Source organism: Montipora capricornis, chromosome 8, assembly GCF_036669925.1.
Source record: "Montipora capricornis isolate CH-2021 chromosome 8, ASM3666992v2, whole genome shotgun sequence".
Taxonomy (NCBI): domain Eukaryota; kingdom Metazoa; phylum Cnidaria; class Anthozoa; order Scleractinia; family Acroporidae; genus Montipora; species Montipora capricornis.
Window position 1 is genome coordinate 53,455,520 of NC_090890.1, and position 24,206 is coordinate 53,479,725.

Sequence of the window (24,206 nt, forward strand, 5' to 3'; positions counted from 1 at the left end):
ACTTGTTCATCATATTCAAACTGCTTTCCTTCACAGAAAAGAGTAGACACATTATTAAGTCTGACGGAAAACACACTCTCAAGTGTAGCAACAGTGTCTCCCTTGTCTGGATCAGCAAATATCACATGCTCCCCAACTCTGTAGAGTAGGCCCTCAAAAGAGTGTTTAGGTTTTAAAAGACTTCTGCAGCACCATCCAAAAACGGGAACATCACCAACTGGAACACCCTTCACATTGCTGATGACTTGCCTGTCACGATTTGAGAGTTCCATACTTTTAACACCACCAACAAGAATGCCTTCTGACAATCGCTCATGATTCACTGTGCCTTTGGAACTGTCAAAAAGTTTCTTAGCAAACAGCAAAGACCGTGCTGAGGGCTTAATAAAATCCAAAAACAGAATTAACAATATTATTGTTCACATTATTACACAGATAATAAATTTAATGACATTTAGAGGTACCTTTCCAAAATTGTAAGTAAGAAAAAGAGTCAGAATGAATAGTAAAGAAGATCATGAAATGTGATCACAGCACACTGTCCTCATATCTGTCCAAAAAAACAGTCCTATCAAAGTGCATATCAGCAAAGAGATTTGAACACTGTTACCATCAATTTATCGAGGTAAGTCATTGCTAAAGATACAATACCTACAGGAGTATATCATTTTCATATGAGGTGGTCCAGAAATTACAACAGATATTCAGATTTTATCTTCACACTCTTTTGAACACTTACTACAGTAAAGGGTGAAAATGTATCAGTGAGGAAAATAATTTGCATACAGAATAACATGGGGATCAAAGGGCTAATAACAGGGATATTATGATAGTTACCTTGGAAATATCAGCTTGGCGAATAGTTAGACCATCTGCAACATGATAATTTGATTCACGTAGTTTTAAAAATTCTCGTCTTGCCTCACTCAGAGCAAAAGTAATTTCAATGTTCTTGTGATTGTTAGAAGTGAGAATGTACCTTCTAACAGCCCTTTCCTCTGTCCAGCATGAGTAGTTATCCACTGAACCAAAACGGGCAATATCATCTTTGAAGTGCAAGAGATAGTGCAATGTAATTACACAACTTTGAACACCATAGGCCTCTTCCACAAGTACTGCATATCTCAGAAACATTTCATGAAATGTACAAGCATCAGCATGACTCCAGCCACTTCTAGCATGATTGCTTAGAAACTCGATAATCCGGGCAAGGCAACAGATAACTTCCTGTGTTTCTGGATCATTTTGCAGCATATCACCTAAGCATGCTTCCATTGCAGGGAATGCAAAATGATTAAAATCTTCTGCCTTCCAATACCCAAATCGCTTTGTAATACCTGAGGGTAGTCGTCCTGTCCTATGCTCATGAGTCCATGGAAACATGCTAAGTCGTTCATCAACTACCTCCCAGTTAAGCTCTTCATTATCACTTGCAAGTAGGCACTGGATTTGCCGTTTGACCACATTAAGAGGTAGGCCATGCATCTCATCATATACAAAATCCTTGTCATAAAGAAACTGGTAAAGAGGATACAGTCTATGAAATATTGACAACCCTGTGTATCCTGTATTCTTGGATTTTTCATGCTTAACAGTTATACGTTCTTCTTCTTCTATATCCTTTAAAACTTCCAGACTTTCAAGTATGGACTTTTCTTCGGTAGGAAATCTGCCTTGCACTCTGAAACCAGGGTAATAGTAGTGATTTGAAGCAGGTACAAATACACCTTCTAATTTACATCGCCTACATCCCATTTTACCACACTTAATAAATTTTCCAGCTTCACATTGTCCATTGTGATCTCCTTTCCAACAAAGTAGAAGATGGCGAATGTGAGTTGGGCCTGACGGAATGCCAGCAATGGTGGCTGCATAATTCACAGGAATTCCATTGATAAAACCGTCCTCCAAATCACTGATGAGTGGTTCGAGAAATGGATCCAATGCCTGGCTCCTTTTCTTTGGAATAAGGTAACTTGGAACAAAACCAACCACATATGTCTCGTTGGTGTGGCAGCGGTGTACTTTAGACATAGTGGCTATTGAGACCTCTATGGCACCACATCCACGAATAGTACTAGAGAATGGCTGCCAACCATCCCAGTGAACTTAAACATTAAAAAAACTATTTCGTCAACTTGGTGGGGGGTGGGAGACGGTTAAGTTAGGAAATTTTTTCAAAATTGAACCTGATTTAGGAGGGAAATAAAGAAGGATTAGAAATTCTATACACTCTGCTACCCACACAAGAACTCTCTGGGTTTACAGCAGACGGCCAGGATGGCCAAAACTCTGCCCAAAAGTCTAATTTTCAGTCTTCTTTCAATCTTAATTTTCTCAATTGACACCTCAAAATATATCACACTCAACTTTTCTTCTTTTTGGAAAACTTTATGACATGACATTTCAAAAATTATGAAAAAAAAAAAAATGAAATACAGGTATTTATCAGACCTCTCCAGAGGACAAGTGATCACATCATGAGATTGCATGAAACTTTAGAAAAATATAGAGACGAGGTGACTCAAATAAATACAGAAAATGTAGCATTTACATTTAAGTATAACTGTGGAAAATATAACATATTTTAGGTAGCAGTGTCTCATAAACACAGTTACAAATAAGCCAAAAATGCTGCATTTTTTTAAATGCCACCCTAACTTACCACAATAAGCAATATTACGAGGGTCCCCATGCATTTCCTTTGGTAAATGTTCAAATATAGTACCACATGAAGAACACTTGATCCTCTTTAAGCCACCACCTGCCTCAGGAGAATTAAGTATTTCAGAGGCAGAAATAACAGTATTACATCCTGGATACATGCATATAACTGGGAGTGTCCAAATGGATTTTAGATCCCAAAAATATGCAAGATGGGCAAACCTTGTTCCATCCCAAATCTCATGTTTCAGTGGCCACCCCCAACCATCTTGCATCTCAGCAGGAAGCCAGTGGTCACGCTGTGACCAATGAGCAGTCATTTTCTTGCACATTTCTGCAGAGGAGCACCACTTTTTTACCTTGTCTGGTAGCCCCAAGTAGTAGTATGGGATTGTCCCTGAATGACGACAATGAGGACAAGGCTCATCTTTCGATTCCATCAACCCATAATGACTAGGATGGTCCTTACTGAAGCAAATCCAATATTGTTTCGGTTCAGAAAATCCCAGTTCCTTTAACAGTGTCTGTACATCATCCCAGTTTTTTGGCCAGTGAATTGCAGCATCATCATTTCCACTTACATGCAAATCTTTACCCCAATGCAGAAGTTCTTCAAAATGATTTATGGAACAGCCCATTTTTTGTTTCATTTCTACCAAGCGAAGAACACTATCCTCCACAAACTTCTTTATGTTTTTTTCCTCATCATCACTGCCAACCAAGACTGTTTCATCATCACTTGGTCCGGAATCGCCATCATCATCAGCTGAATCGGAACCTCCAGCACTACTAGTACTGTTGTCACTGGATGAAATATCTTCAAGATCATGGCCTAAGGGAGCGGCACAGACATCACGGGATGCGTGTATTGGAAATTCACTGTACGTGTCTGAAAAACACAAAACACGTTCGCGTTCAAATTCTTGGTCTTCATACTCCACAGGAAGCTCCAAAGATGAGCATTCCAATTCCTCATATGTTGTTCGTGTTTTCTTCGCAGGCGAAGGCTGAGATGACTGTTTTCTTTCAGACTGTAAATGCCGCCATGCGGTCATACGCCAAGTTGCCCGGCCACTGCATTTGTGACATGGACAGTGCACATGAGGTTTTTCTCCCTTCTTGCTGATATCTCTAGCTTCGGCGGTTAGCTGACAATAACAGGAGGTAAGTGAAACGTCTTCTTCCACTTCCATATTACATTTTTCCCGGGCGTCCAAAGCAAAAAAACGATCGGCAAGAAAGAAAAGAATCGCAACCTATCGATACCGCCATGTTCTCTCCATTTGGCGCGGGGTCTGGTAAGTATAATTCAAAGTGGATCAGGAGATCTGGGATTGAAAAAGTAAACGCGCCAAAACACAGAAGTACTGTGTTTCGAAGAACTACCACAGGTTGTCCCACAGGTTCTGACAAATTTGGAGATTATTTCCTTTTGTCATGGCTGAAAATAGCGACGCAGTGTCTTCAAACAAACCAGGTAGATATATTTTGTAAATGATAGTACTTGGCAGTCTTCATTACTTGTTCAACTTTTAATTTTGCTGTGTCGATCTTGTAAAACATAAGTTTAATTTTGGCGCCATTAACTACCCCAATAACTTAACTTCCTTTTCGTATTACGGAAACAGCTATTGCTAGAATCAGTGGATTCTTAGTTTAATGAAAGATAACCTTGTAGTTAAATACAGAAAGTGTAAAAATGAGATCCTTAGATTATAGAAACCAGTGGAAACTTGAAGTTTGTGTCGCGAACTGCAGATTTGGATTCACCCTTTGTTAAATTAAAAAAGGTTCAGCGTTCACATTCCTCTCTGCTCACTCTCAGATAACTTTTCTCTGACTTTTACTTTGCCCTTTTCCTGAACAATCAGAGGAATGGAGTCCTGCTGAAGTAGCATCGTGGCTAAACTCTCACCATCCAGATTTGAAGGATGAAGCAAGACTTCTTCAGGGTAAATTATATGTATTTTTGATTGTAGTTTGAATTGATTTTTTGTTTTTCTTTTCGGTTTATTCGTTTGCTATTTGTTTGTTATAAGGAGTGAAAGGAAAAGAGGGAGACGAATAAACCAAATTGACAGCGGCAAACCATACTTATGGCAAACTGAGAAAGGCTAATTCCCCTCACAGCTGAGTGTTTTCCTCGCTCATTAATCTGATTCCTTCCAGAGTGGCAGATGCTGTATTAATATTTTAATGTAAACGCTTTGAATTGTTATCTTTTCATTGCTTATTACAGTGACTTCTTTTTAGATAATGAAATTTCTGGTAAAACACTGGCTCTTGTAGACAGGCAGTGTCTCAAGGACATTGGTATAGGATCAATTGGAAAACAACTCGCTGTCTTGGCATGTATCAAACAACTACACTGTAAGTCTCGGCTATCTTCCTCTGATGTGATTGACTGCCTTTTAATCAGGCAATCAGGCATTGCCATTGAGCATGACTTTAGTCAAGTTTTAGTCCAGAGGCAAGGACTTCAATAAGAAGTGAAGTAATCACCAGGTTGATTAGTACTTAAGAGAAACTGATTTTCTTTCTAATATGGGATCTTGGAAGCTCCTCGAGAAACTTTAAAGTTTGGAAAAGTTGTTTTCCAGTATTATGGGCACTAAATTGAGAACAAAAAAGTAAAATATTTCCTATGAACTCTTGCCAATTTCTCTGAGCAAAGTAGTAGAAGTAAAAATATGTAGTTAATCACACTAAATTCCCTTGACCTTTGCAGTTGAGGGGAGTGGGTAGAGGTTATGTTAAGAATTCAATTAGACGCAAACATTTTTTAATTCTTTCATTAAAAAAAAAAATTAACAGCCAGTGGCCACTGTGCACTGATTAAGAGTACAGCCTGGTATCACGTTTTAAAGGAACACTTAGGTGCTTGTAAATTCCTTTCTAATAATGCCTGACAAACATCATCTTTTAACTACCTTTTCTACTATTTTTAGCACATGTTGAAAGACAGTCCAGTCCAGTGTCTGTCCATCACAGTCCTTCAAAGGGTATGAAAGCCAAATTAACAAGAAAAGATAAACAAGAAATGAATGCTGAAGACAAACACTTGTACCACACCAAGTGAGTACTGTTTTGTTAATTGCATTACCATTCATAATTAGCACATACTTAATGACATTATAGTAATTATGGACTAGTACATGCAAATGCCTTATTGTATTGAAATGTTCATTGTGTATGCTGCAGGATCAAGCTAATAAGAAAGGAATGCTCTAAGAGATGGCCTGGAAACAATAAAGTGTATTTCCGGAGTAACAATGCAAACAGCTTAATTCTCTCAGAATTAGTGTCTTCATTGGAACCCATATGCACATTGAAAAAAATTGGCTTTGGGCAAAGTAAGTGAATGTTTTTTATCCCTGATTGAGCCATGCCACAGTAATTTTTTAGTAGATTTTGTTAAAATGCTAGTGTACACAATTATACTGAAGCATTATCCTTTGACTTGATATTCAAGATCAGTTATTGTCTTTTGTTTGTTTGAATTTGTTTGATTTTTTAATTCATGTGAATTGTTTTTGTTTGATGTTTCAGGTGCAATCAGAAACCACATCTTACAGTGGGCAGTCGAAAAGAACAGAAAACTTACTGATGGTTATGATTTTGAGGTACAACTAGTCCTTGTAAGGAATACCAGTACTACTTACATCCTATTAAGCTTGTAACTTAAGAATGGAGCATTAAGCTTTTTCTCTCTTTTTGGCAGAAATCCAGGACACCTGCAAAGAGAGCTCTGTCAAGTCCGACAACAGATGCAAACGAGAGCATTGGTAAGGAAAGGATATGGCCACTGACAGCCATTCCTTTCTTTTATGATAAGACTTTTATCTAGTATATGTAATAAAGTAAAATTTGAATTGGGGAATGAAAATTTACACAGAGGAAAGGTCCTTACAAGACAGTTAGGTATAAAATGTAAACGTGAGATTTTACCCCGAAAAAAAAATACTCAAGGCTTCATCCTGGCTGCCAGACTTTCTTGCAAAAATGCAGTTTGTGAATTTTTATGACTTATTCATTGTGCATTGTTAGGAACATCAATTTTAATCTAGATTCGGTAAATGAGGTATTTTTTTAAAATAAAGCTTTTCTTTTTATATTTTATTTTACATGTACATGCCTATTCACACTCTTTGCAAGAAATCAAGGAGCTATTGTTACTTCAAGTTATTTGATCAGATTTCAAAGATGTAACAGGGTGTCTTTTGTTTTTGGCATTTAAGATGAAACAGACACTGAAAAACCCAGTCCTGACGAAGCCTGCAGCAGTGATGGTGTTAACGACGTATCCCTATTATCTGCATACAGCTCACAAATCATCTGTGCAGTGTTTTTCAAAAAGCCAACCTTCAGAAGTTTGAGTGTGAAACACCATCTTGCTCCAGCTGCTAAAGAACTAAAAATCAAGCATAGAGGCAAAGGAAAGTACGAATTGGTCCTGAAAATTGCATCTGAACTTGTAACGAAGAAGATGATTCAAGTTGCTGAAGGTGCAAATTTCAAATGCCTTTCAAGAAATGAGGTTCTTATTGAGAAGGAACTAGATGTGTTATCAGTTGAATCCAGCAGTTCAGATCGTATTGATTCATCCTCAGGATCTACTATGTCTGTTGATGAAACAGATTCAGGGCCAGATTATGATTATGATGATGAACCAGAGCAGGCTGACTAATGCAGCTTCCACTATATGTGTTATATATGTTGCTGAAAGTGGCTGATGGCTAATAGCAACTGATGATATATTTTTTAGCTAATTTTGTTTTGTCTGATGATGCTCTTGCTCTACATTGTATAAAGTTCACATTGGAACAGTAGATGATGTAAATGCTTTTTTTCGGTTCAAGTTTCTTATGTTTGTAAACTGGTTGATCTGTAAACAGGACACAACAGCAATAAACTGGGAAGAACAGTTAATCATGATAAAGTTAAATGTTGGAGTTATTGAATACTGATCAAACCACTAATCTTGCCAGGAAAGATTGAATTATGGATATCACTACATATTTAACCAATATTGGAAATGAAGCTTCCAATGTTGGAATTTTAATTACTGGCTGTCCAATCTTGTAAATGATTTTTCCGATATTGGACTTCTGTTTTATTCTCCAACCTTGAAAAGACTGTTTCCAATGTTGGGATCTTATTTATTTCAATTTCCCAACCTTGGGAAAACAGTTTCCAATATTGGACTGTCATTACAATTACCAATCTTGGAAATGCTGCTTCCAATGTTGGACTTTCATTGTACATCTACCAACCTTGGAAATGTTCTTTCCAATGTTGAATTTTTTTAAATTTACCAACCTTGGTTGATTAAAGTTAGACTACCAACCTTGGAAAACTATGAAATGTCTTTCCAATGTTGGTAAGTGTATCTCTTTTTCCAACATTGGTTTTACAAGTGAATTTCCAATAATCTGCCATTGTTTTCCCAATGTTTTCCCAATGTTTTTCCCATATTGGAATGTCAATTTTTATTCCTGTGTATGAGCTAAGATTAGTAAGGAGAATTTCCATTTTAATACCAAGACTTAAAGGGTTAAACTGCTTAACCAGGGGCAAATAACAGGGGCGAACAAGAATCTTAACGCACAAAAAAAGTTCAAAAATAAGCTTAACTGGAAGAGCCCTAGGGACATGTTTGTATATGGAGTAGCTAGTTGCTTTTTGTTTTCTGTTCACTCAGGATAGAGGGCAGCTTGACCAAAAGTCATTTCACGCGTGCAATCATTTAACAATACATGAGGGCTACTACGAGTGAAGTCTGTGATTGGCACAGTTGAAATGAAATCTGAAAAATGTTCTGGCTTGACACAGGATTTGAACCCATGGCCTCTGAGGTAATAGTACAGCACTCTAACTGCATGAGCTATCATGCCAATGTTCTTAAACGAAAGGCCAGGTGTGAGTTCATTATATCCCAATGATTGTGAATAAACAAATGTGACTATTTAAAATCATGTTAGGTGAACTGCAGATGAGACATGTTGAAATTCGTGATCCTCGTTGACTATCTTTGGCTAGGTCAAACTCCAGCATACACATCCAAGCTGGAGTTCAGTTGACAAGTCATGGCTAAACATGCTTGCATAACAAAAATGACCAGTGATCCTGCTGCTCTCTGACTGGGACGCGAATTGATTGAACAATATTAAATTTACTGTTTGTTTTGTTTTTAAACACCTACATTTTGTATGGTAAATAAACATGGTTTACTAATAAACAAGAGGGTTAACCTAACCAATTTCTATTTCCCTCTAAGGTTCAAAATATCTGGATTCCACTCCACAGCAGCTCCTCTAAGTTTCTCTATGCTTTTTCATGAGAGTTTTTTGCTGTTGAAGCTCTTCCCTACTCTCTAGCCCTGGGTTTCCAGGGCTGTCAATAGCCAGGTATTCTATAAAAAAATAGCATGAACATTACTAATGGTAGGTTTCATTAAATAGATGGGAAAGCACAAGAAAGAATCAAGGCATAACTACCTGAAAAGAAGACATAAAGCTCTAAAAAAGAGGAAAAATGATCAAGAGCCAAGTTTAGAGCAGTGTCAAGCAGAGGATCATTGCAGTTCAAATGAAAAAGAGCCTGGAACAGCTGAAGAATCTCAAGAAAGATGCCACAACGCTGCATCTTATTCTTTATCGAAATATCGCACTCTTGGTGATTTGCCACCTGAACTTCAATTCAATCCAATGAAGGACCATCTGTATTCATCTTTCATAAATTATTTTGAAAATAAAAAAAAGTTACAAAGACTATTAAAAAACCCACTTGGACATCAGTGAACTGGTAAGAGGAACTACAAAGAGTAAATAAGATTTTCTTTATAAGCTTTGATTTTCAAAATATGGTTGTTAGAAACCTTCCGTAACAACAGTTTGGTAGTTATATGCCACCCCGTTAAAGGTGACCTTGTTTACCCTTGGAAAATATCCCTTACCATAAATTATAATTTGTAGTAAATCCAACTTTGAATTTAGTGACTTTAATGATTTTAACCCTTTAATCCCCAATATCAAAAGGGAAATTTTTCTTCCTTGTTCCCATACATTTATTATAGCACTAGTGGGGAAAAGGTCTTAAAATATGAAGGAAATTCATGTTGGGTGATAATATTGTTAATCCTCACAATCTCCCTGATTGATTAAATAGTGAGATGACAAGGAGAAATTTGACGCTGATCACTCTTCGGGCTCAAAGGGTTAATGCAATGTCCAGTAGTTCTCAATATTCTACTTTCATAACTAACTTAACAGCAGGGGCTTAAAATGTTTTGAAGTAGGCATCAGACTCTGGAAATGAAGGGGGCTGTGAGAAGTGAGGGGCTGCAAGGCCCGAGCTGATTGCTATGACCAGAGTAACCAGCGACATGTAATCACATAGCCGGACTTGTTTTGAAACAACTGTACAGTATTTACTTTATGGCTCTTGTGCCCTGTGGCGCCATTGTTAATGTCAGGGTGTTCATTAGGCATCGAAGATCAGAGAATTCTCCGGCTCCTACTCTTAAGTGGCTGGCTACATTTTACTCATTCCCTGAGAGAGATTTGCTCTTTTATAATACATGAAATTCTCCTCTTACTTAAAACTATTCTCCTACTGCTAAAATTCTTAATGAAAACCTTGACTGTACATGTACAGCATACAGGACATTCTGCTGCACCATTATAATACTGATGAAGATGATGTCTTTTTCAGGAACATGACAGCTACACTTTATGCTGTTACAGCACAAGGAAATTGGTCAACATCCACACTGTACCTTTATAGTACATGAAGAAATACTAGATTTAAATTGTATAATTTAGCAGTCTGAACATTAGAACGTTAACTGTTTATTAGAAGTTTACAGACATTGTTTGTGTTGCTTTACCTGCGACAAATCTGAATACCTTTGCAGGTAATTTATTTGATATGTTTAATATAAATTATATGATTTGTGTATAAACCACATTGCAATACAAATTTATTAAATTCAGAGTAGTAACTTGACATTTGCTCCATAGTCGTCTTGTTTAAATACCGGAAATATCCAAGCTATGGAAAACAGGCTTTTGCTGATTTAAAATGTTTAGGATAGGTTTTTCCTTCTTGAATGTTTGCGCTTTGATGAAATTAACTACATGTACTGCAATACTGCAATTACCCAGTACTTGAATAAGAACCCCAGTGTGATTTGTGTACATGTAATAAATTTAAAAGTTCAAGCCTTTCAACCCTGAGATCAGCATGCATATTCTCTACATGTTCTCCATACATTAATTTTTCTATTATTCTGATGATGAGAATGTTTAACAATCAAGACATCTATAACTTGGTGATCTTTTCCTATATTCTCATAACCCTTGTGTTTGATTAAGCAGTGATATTAAAAGGAGAAAATAGATGCTGGTCACTCTTAGGGGATAAAGGGTTAATACCATTCATTGGAAATTTCCCTTTTCGCATGCTGAAATGAAGGGCTGAGTGCACAATCAGCCTAACTGACTTTTTAAAGCTATTTTTCATGCAAATACACTGTAAGCTGGATTTTACCTGTGGCCATTGAGTTGATAGGAAACCAATGCACTTTGTTTTTTGGCTAGCTTATCTTTAGTTTTTCAAAATTTCCTTGAGAACCTAGCACTCTACAACCTTCAGGTCATGTTGTTGAATGTGCTGTTAAATATTAGATGTAGATGTCAAAATAAACCTCCTTTCAAGTTGAGGCATGATTTCCTGTCAAGAGCAAGGCCCAAAATGCATTCACATTAAGAGATGGTAAAGGTTATTATTGATTTTTAGTTTTCCTAGGCATTGTATAGTACACTAAACTTTGGAAATCCCAAGTCCTTTCAAATTTAAGAATACCCCACTAACATTGCAGCTTGCGTGGAAGGGGGCAAACAACAAGAACATTTTCTTCCTCAACAATCTCAAGTGCTGGGGTGAATTTTCCATAGATTCTTTGAACAGGTATAAAGCTTGCATCTCCTTCTGGTTCAAAAAGATCCTTGCACCAGACTTCAACTGGAGCTCCTTAGGAGTGTCGGGAGGGATGTGCTTGAAACCAACGCACTGATGCAAGTATGCATGGCACATACTGCCCACTTACTTTCACATTTTGCTTCATAAAAAAATCAACAACTCCAGGCCTCAAATCACCTCCAGAGCTGTCAACTGTTCCCCCAAGTTTACACCATCTCGCTAAGATAAATGCAGATCTGTCACTTCTAGACTTACAAGATCCCAGCAAGTCTCCATTAAATGTGCAAGCGGTAAACCTTTCAAAGTAAGGTGTTACCGAATCTTCTTCTGCTCCATTGAAAATCGCAGTGTAGCATTTCTTTAGATGAACAAGGCTACCAGCATCTAAATTATCTCTAAAGGAAGATCCACAGCATTTGCACAGAGAATCAGCACAGGACCATTCATGACCTTTTCGCACTGGACCAATGGAGAGGCAACTAGCACGAATAACTTGTGAAAAGGTGCAAGCCTGTTCAGCTGATGAATGGTCTGTCAGACTTCCTGACTGTTTAGAGGCCAGTCTTGTTAGCAGTGGCTTAAAACTTTCTTCAAAAGCAGTTGGAAGTGGAATGTCTTTCATAAATTGATTTGCAGTAAATTTCCTCATTAGCTGTATTTCAACTGCCCGTTGATTTGTGCCAAAGTCTCCAAGGATACCGTTGTAACGTTCAAAGCTGAACAGCCAAAATGCATATACTGGTCCATAATCCAGGACACAATTAAGAAGATGAGTGTTTAAATGCATATTTGGTGTAACTTTGTCCTTTCCATACAACTCTTCGAAACGCTTGCAAAACTTTAGTAGGTGTGAATGAGCTAGCATTGCTTTGGCTTCTGTTAAAACTGTTGAGCATAAGTATGTGCAAGCCAAGACAAAATCACGCCACAATTCCAAGTCACGCTTGGGTAAAATGTTCCAAAGTGCATACACAGAAAATAGAACAGTGAATGACTTCCACTGGTCAGCAGTAAAGCCTCCATAACTGTTTCTTATTTTCTTTGGCATTCTTCCAATGGTGGCTGGGACTTTAATCCTGTCTAACTTTTCCTGCATTTGAATGAGGTCATTCTTTTCTAGTAATGGCCTATCAGAATCAAGCCAAATGTTCCTCATGATGTGCTTTGCTGTACCTGTGAACAAGTTGTGCATAGGATCGATAACATGATACCGCACACAGTCGAAGTACGGCAGCTGCATCAATTCACTATACCTAGTGCCATACTTCTGCTCCAAGTCTGAGCAATCACCTGCAGAGGTCTGGTTTAGAATATCTTGCGCTTGCTGTCGGTGCTCATGGTTACTTCTTGGAGGGGAGGGATCAAATCCAGAAAAATCTATCTTTGTACTCACTGTTCCTGGAAAAAACTTTTTACACTTGGAACAGCCACTGTTAGAGGCATGGCCTGTGAAACCACAAACCTTCCGAGCTGCTGGGACATCACAGCCCACACAAAGAAGTGCTGCACGGAATATCTGTGCTGTAGAAGACTCGTGTGCTTTAAAACTTAAGCCATTTTCCCACAAGGCATTCAACTCAGCAACAAGGGGCTTCAAATAAGTGTTGATGTTCAGTTTGGGTTCATGTGGTCCAGGAATGACCCCTACCAAAAACACATTCTCTGGCTTGAACCTTTCAGTCCTTGGCAGATTCATCAGTACCATGTACAATGCCCCAACACTGTATAGAGAGTGCTTGAATGGCTGGAACCAATCAACATTCAACATAAAAGCATAATTTCTGCGTGCTGCAAGAAAAGGTTTTCCATAGGCATACTGCCAGTCCTTCCAGATGCATCCATCAAATATGTCTGCCAGAAATCCTTCTGGAATATCCCTACTTCTCCATAATTCACATTTTAAAGCAAAGCCAGGCCTTTGAAGAAAGTACTTTTAGATTTTCACCAGACTTCAATGAAACCTCTTTCAGAAGTGGCTCCCCACAGCAGGCAGTTCTGCGAAAACGTTGTCGATGGTGTGGAAACTGGATGAAAGAGCATGTCTTTGAAACCTTTGTTCTGTGACGTCTCGTAGCAATCATCAAAGTTGTATAAACTGTTACACTTAGGGCACACAACATACTTTATAAACTTGTCTTGATCAACTCCAAGTTGTTTGCGAAGCAAATGGACTGACCTTGGAAACAAAACAGCAAAACTTGCCACTAATGGAAAAATAGTTCCCATGGAATCAAATACTGCCTGTAAAAATGCAAGGAGCACCTCAAATGCATTGTCTGACAGTGAGCAGAATGATGACCAAAGACACAGGAATATAAGCATCCAACGAACAATAACTTTTGCACTTCTGCTCACTCTAGATGTTTCAGAAACATCAACTGAAGGTAGTTTACTCTGGCCTTGAGGGAAGTCTTCATTGACATCCTCATCTGTAATGTCCCAAAATTCTTGCAGAACATCTGGTCTCATCTTTTCATGATACATAAAATCACCCGAATCTGAATCACTATCATTCAGTAAACGCCAATCTTCTTCTTCAAGATTCTTAATGAAAACACCTCCGGTATCTGTTGGTCACAAGGACATGTAATGAGCAATAAAATATTTATCACTATTTATCCAGACTTTAATACATGTATAACTTGTGCATTTGTGTTATGTATGTACAATCCATTTGAACCTTGGAGGGTTGGTTAGGGGAGCAAGGCTGGCGCAGTGATGAGAGTACTCGCCTTCCACCAATGTGGCCCAGGATCGATTCCCAGACTCCATGTCATATGTGGGTTGAGTTTCCTGGTTCTGTACTCTGCTCAGAGAGGTTTTTCCCTCTCATCGAGGACAAACATCTTATTTGGTTAATTTGATTTCCTTTAATTTGATTTGCAGTCTTGCAATTAGTAGAGCACTTGTGCTTGCCAAAATAACTTAAATAAAGTGATTATTATCATTATTATTATTATTATTATTATTATTATTATTATTATTATTATTATTATTATTATGGTGTGTTACCTGGCTATTCAATTAAAAAAATAGATGATGCATTGACTCTTTGAAACACTGCCTAAGAACAAGTGGTTTCTTGTCATTAATTTTACAGGATCATACAACTGTAAATACACAGTTCGCGAAAAGGATAAAATCAATGTTACAAAAAAACAATTTACCAGAGTTGCTTTGTGAAAAAGTGTCACATCACAGATGAAAACTTAAGCTTCAACTGTATATGTGACCCTCCATATGATTTCAGTAACAAAGCCTGACACAACATGCTTAGCATTCCAAAGACACACTTTATGCGCATATATGATGTTTAAAACAATGAATGACACTACTTTTTGTTTTGGTCAAGTTAGCACACTTGGTCTTTGTTTTGGTTGAGCGTGATCGATGTCATGCTTAGCATGCAAGTTGACACAGAATAGCACTCTACAATAAAATGAAATGTACATGTAGCTAAAATTGTGACCTCCTCCTCATTAAAAAAGTAATTGAAGAGTCTGATTTAAATCCTCGAAACTTGTTTGTGGCCAAATGTTTCAGCTTTGTTTTTCTGGTTTGGAAGTTGATAATTAAAGCTTCGGTTTAGTTTCGGTTGAGTTAACATGTGTGGTGCACACTAACACACTAGTGTGCTGTGTCCTCTCGCATGCTAGGTTTTGTGTTTCCAAGGTTAACACACTTTTTGTGTTTGCCTGCTCACACTCATGTGTGTTATATAAAACAAACGTATAAGCTCATTAAAGTGTGCTCTAGCTATATAGCATGCTGAGCATGCATGTTATGGCCAGTTTCTTTTGTTTTCAAGTCGAAGCATGTTGTGAGCATGCTATCACCTTTGTCCCTTAAATCATATAGAGGGTCACACAAGGCGACAAGTCCTTGCGGCATGACGCAGTGACAGGTCTCAGCAACAAGTCGCTTTGTGTGACTTGGGGTATTTTTATTAAAATCGATGAGTAAAAGTACATTGTAGCACTGTCGCAGCGTGTGTACTCACAGAGCCATTTCTCACAGCGACCTGTTGCAGCGACTTGTTGTCTATTGTGTTCTGACCTTAAAGGCTGGTGTACACAAACTACATGTATGCAAGCATAAGCACAAGCAACATACTCAAATGCAGTGGCTTATTAGTACCTATTGTTAGAATAAAAGACACTAATTAACAACAAGTCAGTGCATCTGCTCATGTTGCATGTCAACCAGGCCTATTTTTGGAGGAAAAAAAAGTTGAATCACCGGCATTTGACTTAGGAATTTAATGATGCTTACAGTAAAAAATTTTAACTCGTGTAAAATGTGTAGAAATAAGAAAATTTGCGTTTAAAATCATGTTGTTGTTTTGCTTGGTCGCTATTTTAATAAACAAGACGGATTGACTTGACAAGTAGGGGTAACAAAAGAAACATAAAGGGCCACTCAGCTCTTACCTTGTGTCGATCCCGTCTGTGTACACGTATGTGCCTCGCTGTTGACATCTTTGTCCGTGCCGGTGTCCACATTCTCTTCTGGCTCACTTCTTTCAAACAAATCAGACCGTGAATCTGTTTGCATTAAGCAATCGTCTTCGTCTGAAGACTCCTTTTGACGCCATTCACCTTCTTCTGTATTGAAATAGATATCAAAATGCCTTTGATACGTTCTAACAGACACATTCTCTCTACAATGTGGGCAAAACCGCCGCTTAGTTGGAGCCATGTTGAAATGAAATCTGATTTCTCCAAATTGAGCCTTGGATTCAATTCATCAGCGGTTGATCTTGCAAATTAAACAATGAACAGATAACTAATAAATATCCAATGGAAGGCCATGTTGGAAAAAGGTTTGACTTTGCATTGGTCCAAACTGACAGTGTTGACAGATAAAAAGATTGTGTGGCGCTGTTTGAATTCACGCGGGTCACAAGTTCGTCCTTTCTCTCTTCGCCTCGTTGTTCGCGAGTCAACTTCAGTTACGTACGTTTAATACATTGAAAATGGGGCGACTGCCGCCAAATAAGCCTAGTAGGCATCGCAAGCAGAATCCCAAATCAAATCAGACGTCCAGGAGCCAATCAAGCAATACAGAACGAGCTGTAGGCCGCTTTTATTCCTCGCATTCCTTGGCGGAGAGTGATCATCAAGAGCGAGAAATAGACAGAGCATCCACATCATCTACTACTGGAACGCCACGTGAGAATCGCCGCGATATAGATGCAGAATCGACATTAACTATAACTACACCTCCTCCTAGCACCAGTACAAGCTCTTCGAATTCCACACCAGTCGCTATAATACCGAGAGCTCCAGGGCGCAATAACGCAAATCGTTGCCTGGAGCAATTAAATCTGGCTTCAATGCGGGACAGTGGCGAAACTGGCGACCTTGTAGCCAAACTAGAAGCCTTTTTTGAAAGCCAGCGTCAAAGCCAGGAGGATTTTAATAATCGGATGGAGCATCGCGTGTTAAAGGAACTTAGGAAAGAGCGGGAAAATACAGCACCACCCCCACCAAAATGCCTGTCGAAAGAGCTAACAGTAAGTCAGTTTGTAATTTTGACGGTACCACCCCCTAATTACTACTTTCTTTCGCCCTGAAGGAAAGCTTGTGCAGTTATTTTTTGTATCTAGCAATAGCACACGCTGTTAAAGCGAAGAAGTTTTCATGGACTTGAGCGAGTGGTGGTCATATTTAAAGGGGCACTGTCACGGTATTTTGGCGTCATTTTAAATTTCTGAAATATTCCTGCATCAATGGAACCCCAAAATAATGGTGTAGTTTTGTTGCCTAGGACTATATCACTACACTAAAACCGTTTAATGCCGCCTATCACCTACGATGGAAATGGATTGAAATTTAAAAAAAAAATAGCCAGTTTTTTCAAATTCTAGAGCCATTCCTTGAAAATATTGGCAAAAATTCATTATGGTTTGCTCTCAGAGCCATCATTCATTTGATATGTTCCAGTTAGTCCATCGGAAGCAATTCGGGGAGGACTAAGGTACCAGGAATTTATTTAAGCGACGAATGGAGCTGAAAACAGCAAAACCTCCATGACAGTGCTCTTTTAATAACAGTGTTCCACTGTTAACATTGTAAACGACATTGTTTTTGAATTGTAGTAATAAGTATGCAAAGGCGACTGCAAAAGTGTGTGTAACACAATTACCGTAAACAGTGTTTGTATTATTGCCTTGTGTATTTTAAGTGTTTTATGTCTGTTTCAGGCCAATGTGAGGGAGGTGTACAAAAGCTTGACAGGGGCAGATGGTGAAAAACTTGCATGGGATGTTTCTAAAAGGTACATGATACATAAACAAGCAAATTTCTATCAAATGTTGTTTTTTGTAATGTGTAATGCTGTGATCTTAATTTTGTTTATCTTGTGAGAGATGACATTTGCCTGACCTTCAAGCTGAGTAAACACAAATTATTTTACTTAAAATATCATGGAACCAAATTGCAGGCAGTAGTTTTCATGAAAAGAATTCAGCAGTTTTACTTAACCATTTAAATATTGTGAGATTTTAATTTGGTGCATATTGTGAGCGATGGCCTTTGCCCAATCCTGAAACGTTATGGACCATGCTGAGTGACCACAATTAATATTCTTGAACCAAATTGCAAACAGTAGTTTTCACTAAAATAATTCAGCAGTTTTATTTACACTGTAAACATTTTAATTGTGAGATCTTAATTTGGTGCATATTGTGAGTGATGGCCTTTGCCCGATCTTTAAACTTTATGGACCATGCTGAGTGACCACAATTAATATTCTTAAACCAAATTGCAATCAGTACTTTCTCACGAAAATAATTCAGCAGTTTTATTTACACTGTAAACATTTTAATTGTGAGATCTTAATTTGGTGCATATTGTGAGTGATGGCCTTTGCCCGATCTTTAAACTTTATGGACCATGCTGAGTGACCACAATTAATATTCTTGAACCAAATTGCAATCAGTACTTTCTCACGAAAATAATTCAGCAGTTTTATTTACACTGTAAACATTTTAATTGTGAGATCTTAATTTGGTGCATATTGTGAGTGATGGCCTTTGCCCGATCTTTAAACTTTATGGACCATGCTGAGTGACCACAATTAATATTCTTAAACCAAATTGCAAGCAGTAGTTTTCACGAAAATAATTCAGTAGTTTTATTTACACTGTAAACATTTTAATTGTGAGATCTTAATTTGGTGCATATTGTGAGTGATGGCCTTTGCCCGATCTTTAAACTTTATGGACCATGCTGAGTGACCTCAATTAATATTCTTGAACCAAATTGCAAGCAGTACTTTCTCACGAAAATAATTCAGCAGTTTTATTTACACTGTGAACATTTTACATGTAATTGTGAGATCTTAATTTGGTGCATATTGTGAGTGATGGCCTTTGCCCGATCTTTGAACCTTATGGACCTTGCTGAGTGACCTCAATTAATACAGTGTACTATTCAACCAATTTGTGGGCAGTAGTTTTCACAAGAATAATTCAGCAGTTTTACTTAACATTGTACATGTTAATTTTGATATCTAACATACAGTGTAGGATAGTGCTTGTGATAAGCTTTAACATAGACAAAACTGGATCAAAAGTGTATAATACTGTGTTTATAAACAGACAGTAACTTAAACTCAAGCTCTTAAAATTGCAAAAATTATTGTCCTTTGTTATTTTCAGCTTTGCTGATCCAATTAACAAAACTGTCAACGATGAACTTCTTAATGGTATCCGTAGTACAGACCCTGAGACACCTACAAACACTGTCAAGGGTATGTTCTAAGTTAGTTGTGTTTTATTAAGAATATTTTGTGTATTTAAAGCCCTGCTGTGTGTACTCATCGTTTGCTTTATTTAGTAAAATTTCAATGTTAAAATCTTACCACAGAATTGGTCAAAAACTGTAAAATGCTAATGAATTAACCCCTGTAAGCTATGCATGAGTACAGTAGGAGGTCAAACTTGTACAAAAAAATTCTCCAAAACTAAATATCCAGAATTATGAAAGTAACTTGTTTTGTTGACAGTTTAATGAGCTTTTTACAATCTACACACATCACAGTTGATCTAAATGTCTATTGACTATTCGATGAGAACTTTTTTAGGTTTTTTTCCAGAATCAGACAGTTCAAGTGTATGACTGTATAAAAGAAAGCCACCCAGCGTGGTAAAATAATATACCAGTGCAACTGGTCAGCAGTTGCAATGGGGGAACTTTTCTTACATGAAGTACTTACCAGATAGTATATTTTGCTTTTTATTTGATGATTGGCTACTGAGTGGGAAGATTTTCTTGCTATGACTGGGCACTATGAAAATTTTTCTCGGCTTGACATATCATATCCGAGTTAGTGTTAATGTTGATTTAGGGACGGATGTGTAATAAATATTAATTTTTTGTACAATTTTAACCAAACATGCTTGATTTTAGTCAAATTCTGTCTGTCAGAAAAGAGTTAAAAGCTGGAAATAACAATGTTGTTCATGTGAGTTTAATTTTTTAGTGTACTGTATTTAACATCAGTTTCTTTTTTTTTTTTTCATTTAGCTGCAATGCGGGTTCACTTTAAGACAAAGAAACGGCAACAAAAAGTTGTTGCAAACAATAAACAAAATGAATTCCTCAAGGAGCAGCAGAAGAGAAGTCGAAAGAACATGGTAAGTATCAAGCGCACAAAACGTTTATGTACGTGAATACATGTACAATGTATCACCAATTATTCAGAGCCTCATTAGTTCATGTTTGGTTTGAGCTGTAAGATTATTGCTACAACTTTGTACCATAGGTTACTCTTGTGTTGATTGTTAATGTATTCTCTTTGTTCTTTCTTTAGAAACGTACAAACCGCAAGAAGGCTCTGAGGGAGTCAACAAGCATAAATGAGGCTGATAAGGAAAAATTCAGAAGTGTCTTAACAGCTGATTACATGTCATCTGAGGAATCCTTGTCTGAACCGGATTCACAAGATGCAGGTGATACTTCCGGTTCAGACCAGGATGTACCAAAGAAGAAAAAATTGTGTGTACGGCCACTTCCTTGGCGCAGTGTTGAAGTGAATACTTTAATTGTCCGCCTCGATCGAAAAATCATCAGGAAAAGAACCCCAAGAAGCAGTTGGATGAGCATGGAGCGAACAGTAGGGCCTCCTTCAACACGGGAAGCACCAGAAGATGCTCCAGAGTTTGCTCTTCTAGCTCTTCATGAGGAAGTTTAAGGAACCACAACGGCAATGACAAACAACAGGTTTAAATTTGCAAAACAATGACCTGCATGAAAATTTTTCAAATTTTGTGTTAATCCCCGGCAATTAATAGAAACCATGGATTCATACTTCCGGCCCTGAATGGAGATATTTTGATTCGTGACTTGGTTTGACTACATGTAGGTGTCGTGGTTTGTCAGGAAATTATATCTTCCCTCAAGTTTTGAAGATAATTTTGGCTAACAGCCTATAAGGTGATTATTTGATTAAGGAATACGCAGAAAAGATGATTTTCTGTGCAATATTTACAAATTGCTAATTCCTCGTGCAGTCTTGCCTCGCTCGTAGGTTCTCATTGAAAAGAGAAAATGACGGCGCACCTGGAAGGCTGATGAATATTTATTTTCTTTCAAGCATCGGACCGAGATAGGCCAGTATGCGGACGTCTCGGAAGACTTCCGCTCGTCTAAAAATAACTTTCGTGGACATGACATATCCTAAGGGCTGGACGGGGAGCCTCCCTCTCTGTCCCCTCATTTTCTCTTGGTTGACCTTTGTAACATAAACAGTGATGTGTGTCACGTGCATGGCAAAATGATAAGGATTTGTATGGGGAAAAACTGTTTCAAATTTGAAGGCAAAATTAGGAATGATTTTTCAATAAAATTTCCTCACCTGAATTTGAGAGAAACCGATGGAACAGAAACTCAGGTGAGGAAATTTAATTGATAATTCCTCTTTTTGCCTTCAAATTTTCCCCATACAAATCCTTATAATTTTGCCATGGATGCTGATGCTCAAATTACTTGTACATGACATGCGTCGCTGTTTATGTTACAAGGTCAACACAAATTGCGAGCTCTGGCTACCTGTGGTGTTTACCATTTAACCTAAGTGAGCATGTTCACATAGTTGCAGAAAATGCTTAACCACTCCACAGAAGGCCGCTGGAATGAAGGTGTCTGAAATGCTACATTTTTGTAGGAAATGGCTGAAACTGAATTGGAATTTCTAGGCTAGGGAAGAGGGTGCAAAACCAAAATAAAAATCTTTGGTGCAGGAAGAATAGATAATATTTCTGAGCCCCCACCCCAATAAAGCCAATCTATTTTACATGTGGTCTGTGGTTCTGCAATTTCAGGCGTTTATTTGAGGATAGCATTTATTACGTCATTTACAGTACCTGATTCAGATGGTGGAAAGATTATTGTAAAATTTAATAAATCATTGCGTTTACGCTGGTGTCCAAAGAAAATATATGTAAATGATTGTTAACTGTGCCAGTGCTTTTTCAAGTAAAAACAGTAATTTTTAGTCTCAGTAGTCATTTGAAGATCGGAATACATTAAATTTTCCTCAAATACTCAGTGAATAATTGTTAAGGATAATAAACATGTGAAATAGAAATTATTATTGACAATTAATAATTATCTGTGACTTTAAAATACGCTTTTTTGCAGTTTTATTTTAGAATGTTTATATAAGTTCATCATATAATTTGTGGATATTGATGTGGACTTTTAAATAGAGATTTTTCTTTTATATGCACAGAAACATAATCATGTTTTATAGTTTTTATGGCATTAAAGGAATTGAAGTCATTTGATGCCTGGTAATTCTGTTGTTCCTGTAATGTAGAACTAGTCATTTAAAGTTCCAAAAAAATGTGATCTCTGCAAAACTGTGTTGAACTGAGTGCAGTTACTGTGAAAACCTTGAAAAAAGTGGTATTCAAATTTGGTGACGTGAGTAAAAATCTGGAATAAAAGAAATTTTGAGCAAATTGGCTATCCTGTTCTTAAGTGTGTAAAAATGATATTTTGATCAAATTTGCTACCCTGTTATAAGTGTGTAAAAATGATATTTTGATCAAATTTGTTATTCTGCGCAAGTGTGCAAAACTACCGATTTGGTGCCGTTTACTTCTAGGCAAAAAATACTGGAAACGTTTTATTTGAACAAAGTTACTTTCAAGTGCAAAATAGTGGGGAAATAAAATTATCACTTTTTCTACCCATGAGAAAAATTATGATAAATGGAGTTTTGATCAACTTTACTCACGTGGGTTAAAATATGGGAAAATTGGTACTTTGGTATCATTTGCTTTCCTGGGTAAAATCATTCAATAGTGATTCTTTGATCATATTTATCAGTCTGGCAAAGGGTGGTAAAGGCCGCGTATGATCACATTTACTACCCTGGGAAAAAGTGTGATAAATCATAGTTTGATCATTTCTACCAGGCAGAGCAAAAATGTGTAAAGGTGATGTTTTGATCAAATTTACTAAACTAAGCAAAAATAATGCGGAACTAATACTTTGATCACATTTGCTTCCAAGCGAAAAAGCATTCAAAATTCGTTTTTTGATCATGTTTACCAATCTGGCAAAGGTGGTAAAGTCCGCATTTACTTCAGACTTGCTACACCTGTAAATGCTTTGAAAAAACAGAAAATATCATTGTTTTTACTCAAAGGAGCAAATTTGTAGCAAATGCGGACTTTACCAGCTTTGCTACGTTTGCAAAATCAAGGAAAATTTAATACACCGTCTCATAGCAAATGTGAACAAACCTGAGCAAATGTGGCATTTGCAATAAATTAGCTCCAAATTTGCTACACGGGTAAATCCGTTTTTTCGTCCAGTGGTACTACTCTACTCATCTCAAGACCATCACCAAAAAGAGCCCCCTTTTGTCTTTTTTAAATCTTCTTACCAGCGGTACAGGAACTCTAGGATGATTCATTCTGCTCATTTGCATGGGTTGATCTTTAAAAAAAAAACGAAGAACACACACGGTTCAATCCAGTGCTATGTTTTATTAATTCAAACTACAATTTGCAAAGGTTGTTTACATTTGACTTAAGTATAACGAAAAGACAAATCAGCCTTTTTCTACTCTGTATCTCTTCAGGCAAGTACAACGTAATTCAGACAATCACAACTACAATGTATGGTGGTGGACAAAACACTGACCCCCAGTCCATGGACAACCCCAGCGGACTACCCAAATAGACTACCCTAAAAATACTACGGTAACCGTATTTCAAATGAGTATGTTGGTCTATATGTAAACAGCATTGAAACTAGTTCTTACTTAAGCCTAAACACCTATTTTAAACGATGTTGATCAACAGTATAATAAGTCTAAGCACCCATTTTAAAAAGGTTAGCTTTGGATAATTGTTACAAGTAATGGTCGATTACTTCAGGTAAGTGAAGTGAAACCAGACTGAGTGCAATTCCTAGATTTAGTTGCAAGTGGCCGTGCGGACGAGTCTCTCGTCTCTCGAGATGAGAGTCTCGTCTCTAGAGACGAGATGTTCATCTCGCAAAGGTTAAGAAAACTGTAAGTGTCTGCATAAACGAAAACTT

General features: G+C 37.5%; 2 protein-coding genes, 2 long non-coding RNA genes and 1 pseudogene across 8 annotated transcripts in view; 3 read left to right on the plus strand and 2 right to left on the minus strand.

The window, feature by feature from the left end:
- Positions 1-24,206, minus strand: part of LOC138013520 (single-stranded DNA-binding protein 2-like) — a 93,090-nt gene that overhangs the window by 61,767 nt on the left and 7,117 nt on the right. For all 5 annotated transcript variants that reach the window (XM_068860616.1, XM_068860613.1, XM_068860614.1 and 2 more), the window contains one exon: positions 23,548-23,600. The gene's annotated coding sequence lies outside the window, so the exon portion shown is untranslated. The remainder of the gene's footprint in view (positions 1-23,547; positions 23,601-24,206) is intronic.
- LOC138060592 (uncharacterized) lies at positions 6,214-7,075 on the plus strand. Its single transcript, XR_011134389.1, has 3 exons — positions 6,214-6,287; positions 6,386-6,449; positions 6,903-7,075. It is a non-coding gene; the product is annotated as an uncharacterized lncRNA (long non-coding RNA).
- Positions 8,251-10,505, plus strand: LOC138060091 (uncharacterized). Its single transcript, XR_011134290.1, has 3 exons — positions 8,251-8,519; positions 9,126-9,468; positions 10,378-10,505. It is a non-coding gene; the product is annotated as an uncharacterized lncRNA (long non-coding RNA).
- Positions 11,534-16,328, minus strand: LOC138060090 (uncharacterized; annotated as a pseudogene).
- Positions 16,622-20,844, plus strand: LOC138014146 (NKAP family protein CG6066-like). Its single transcript, XM_068861165.1, has 5 exons — positions 16,622-17,161; positions 17,852-17,925; positions 19,310-19,401; positions 20,178-20,287; positions 20,464-20,844. Exons 1-5 carry the CDS (start codon positions 16,622-16,624, stop codon positions 20,842-20,844), a joined length of 1,197 nt encoding a protein of 398 aa, XP_068717266.1.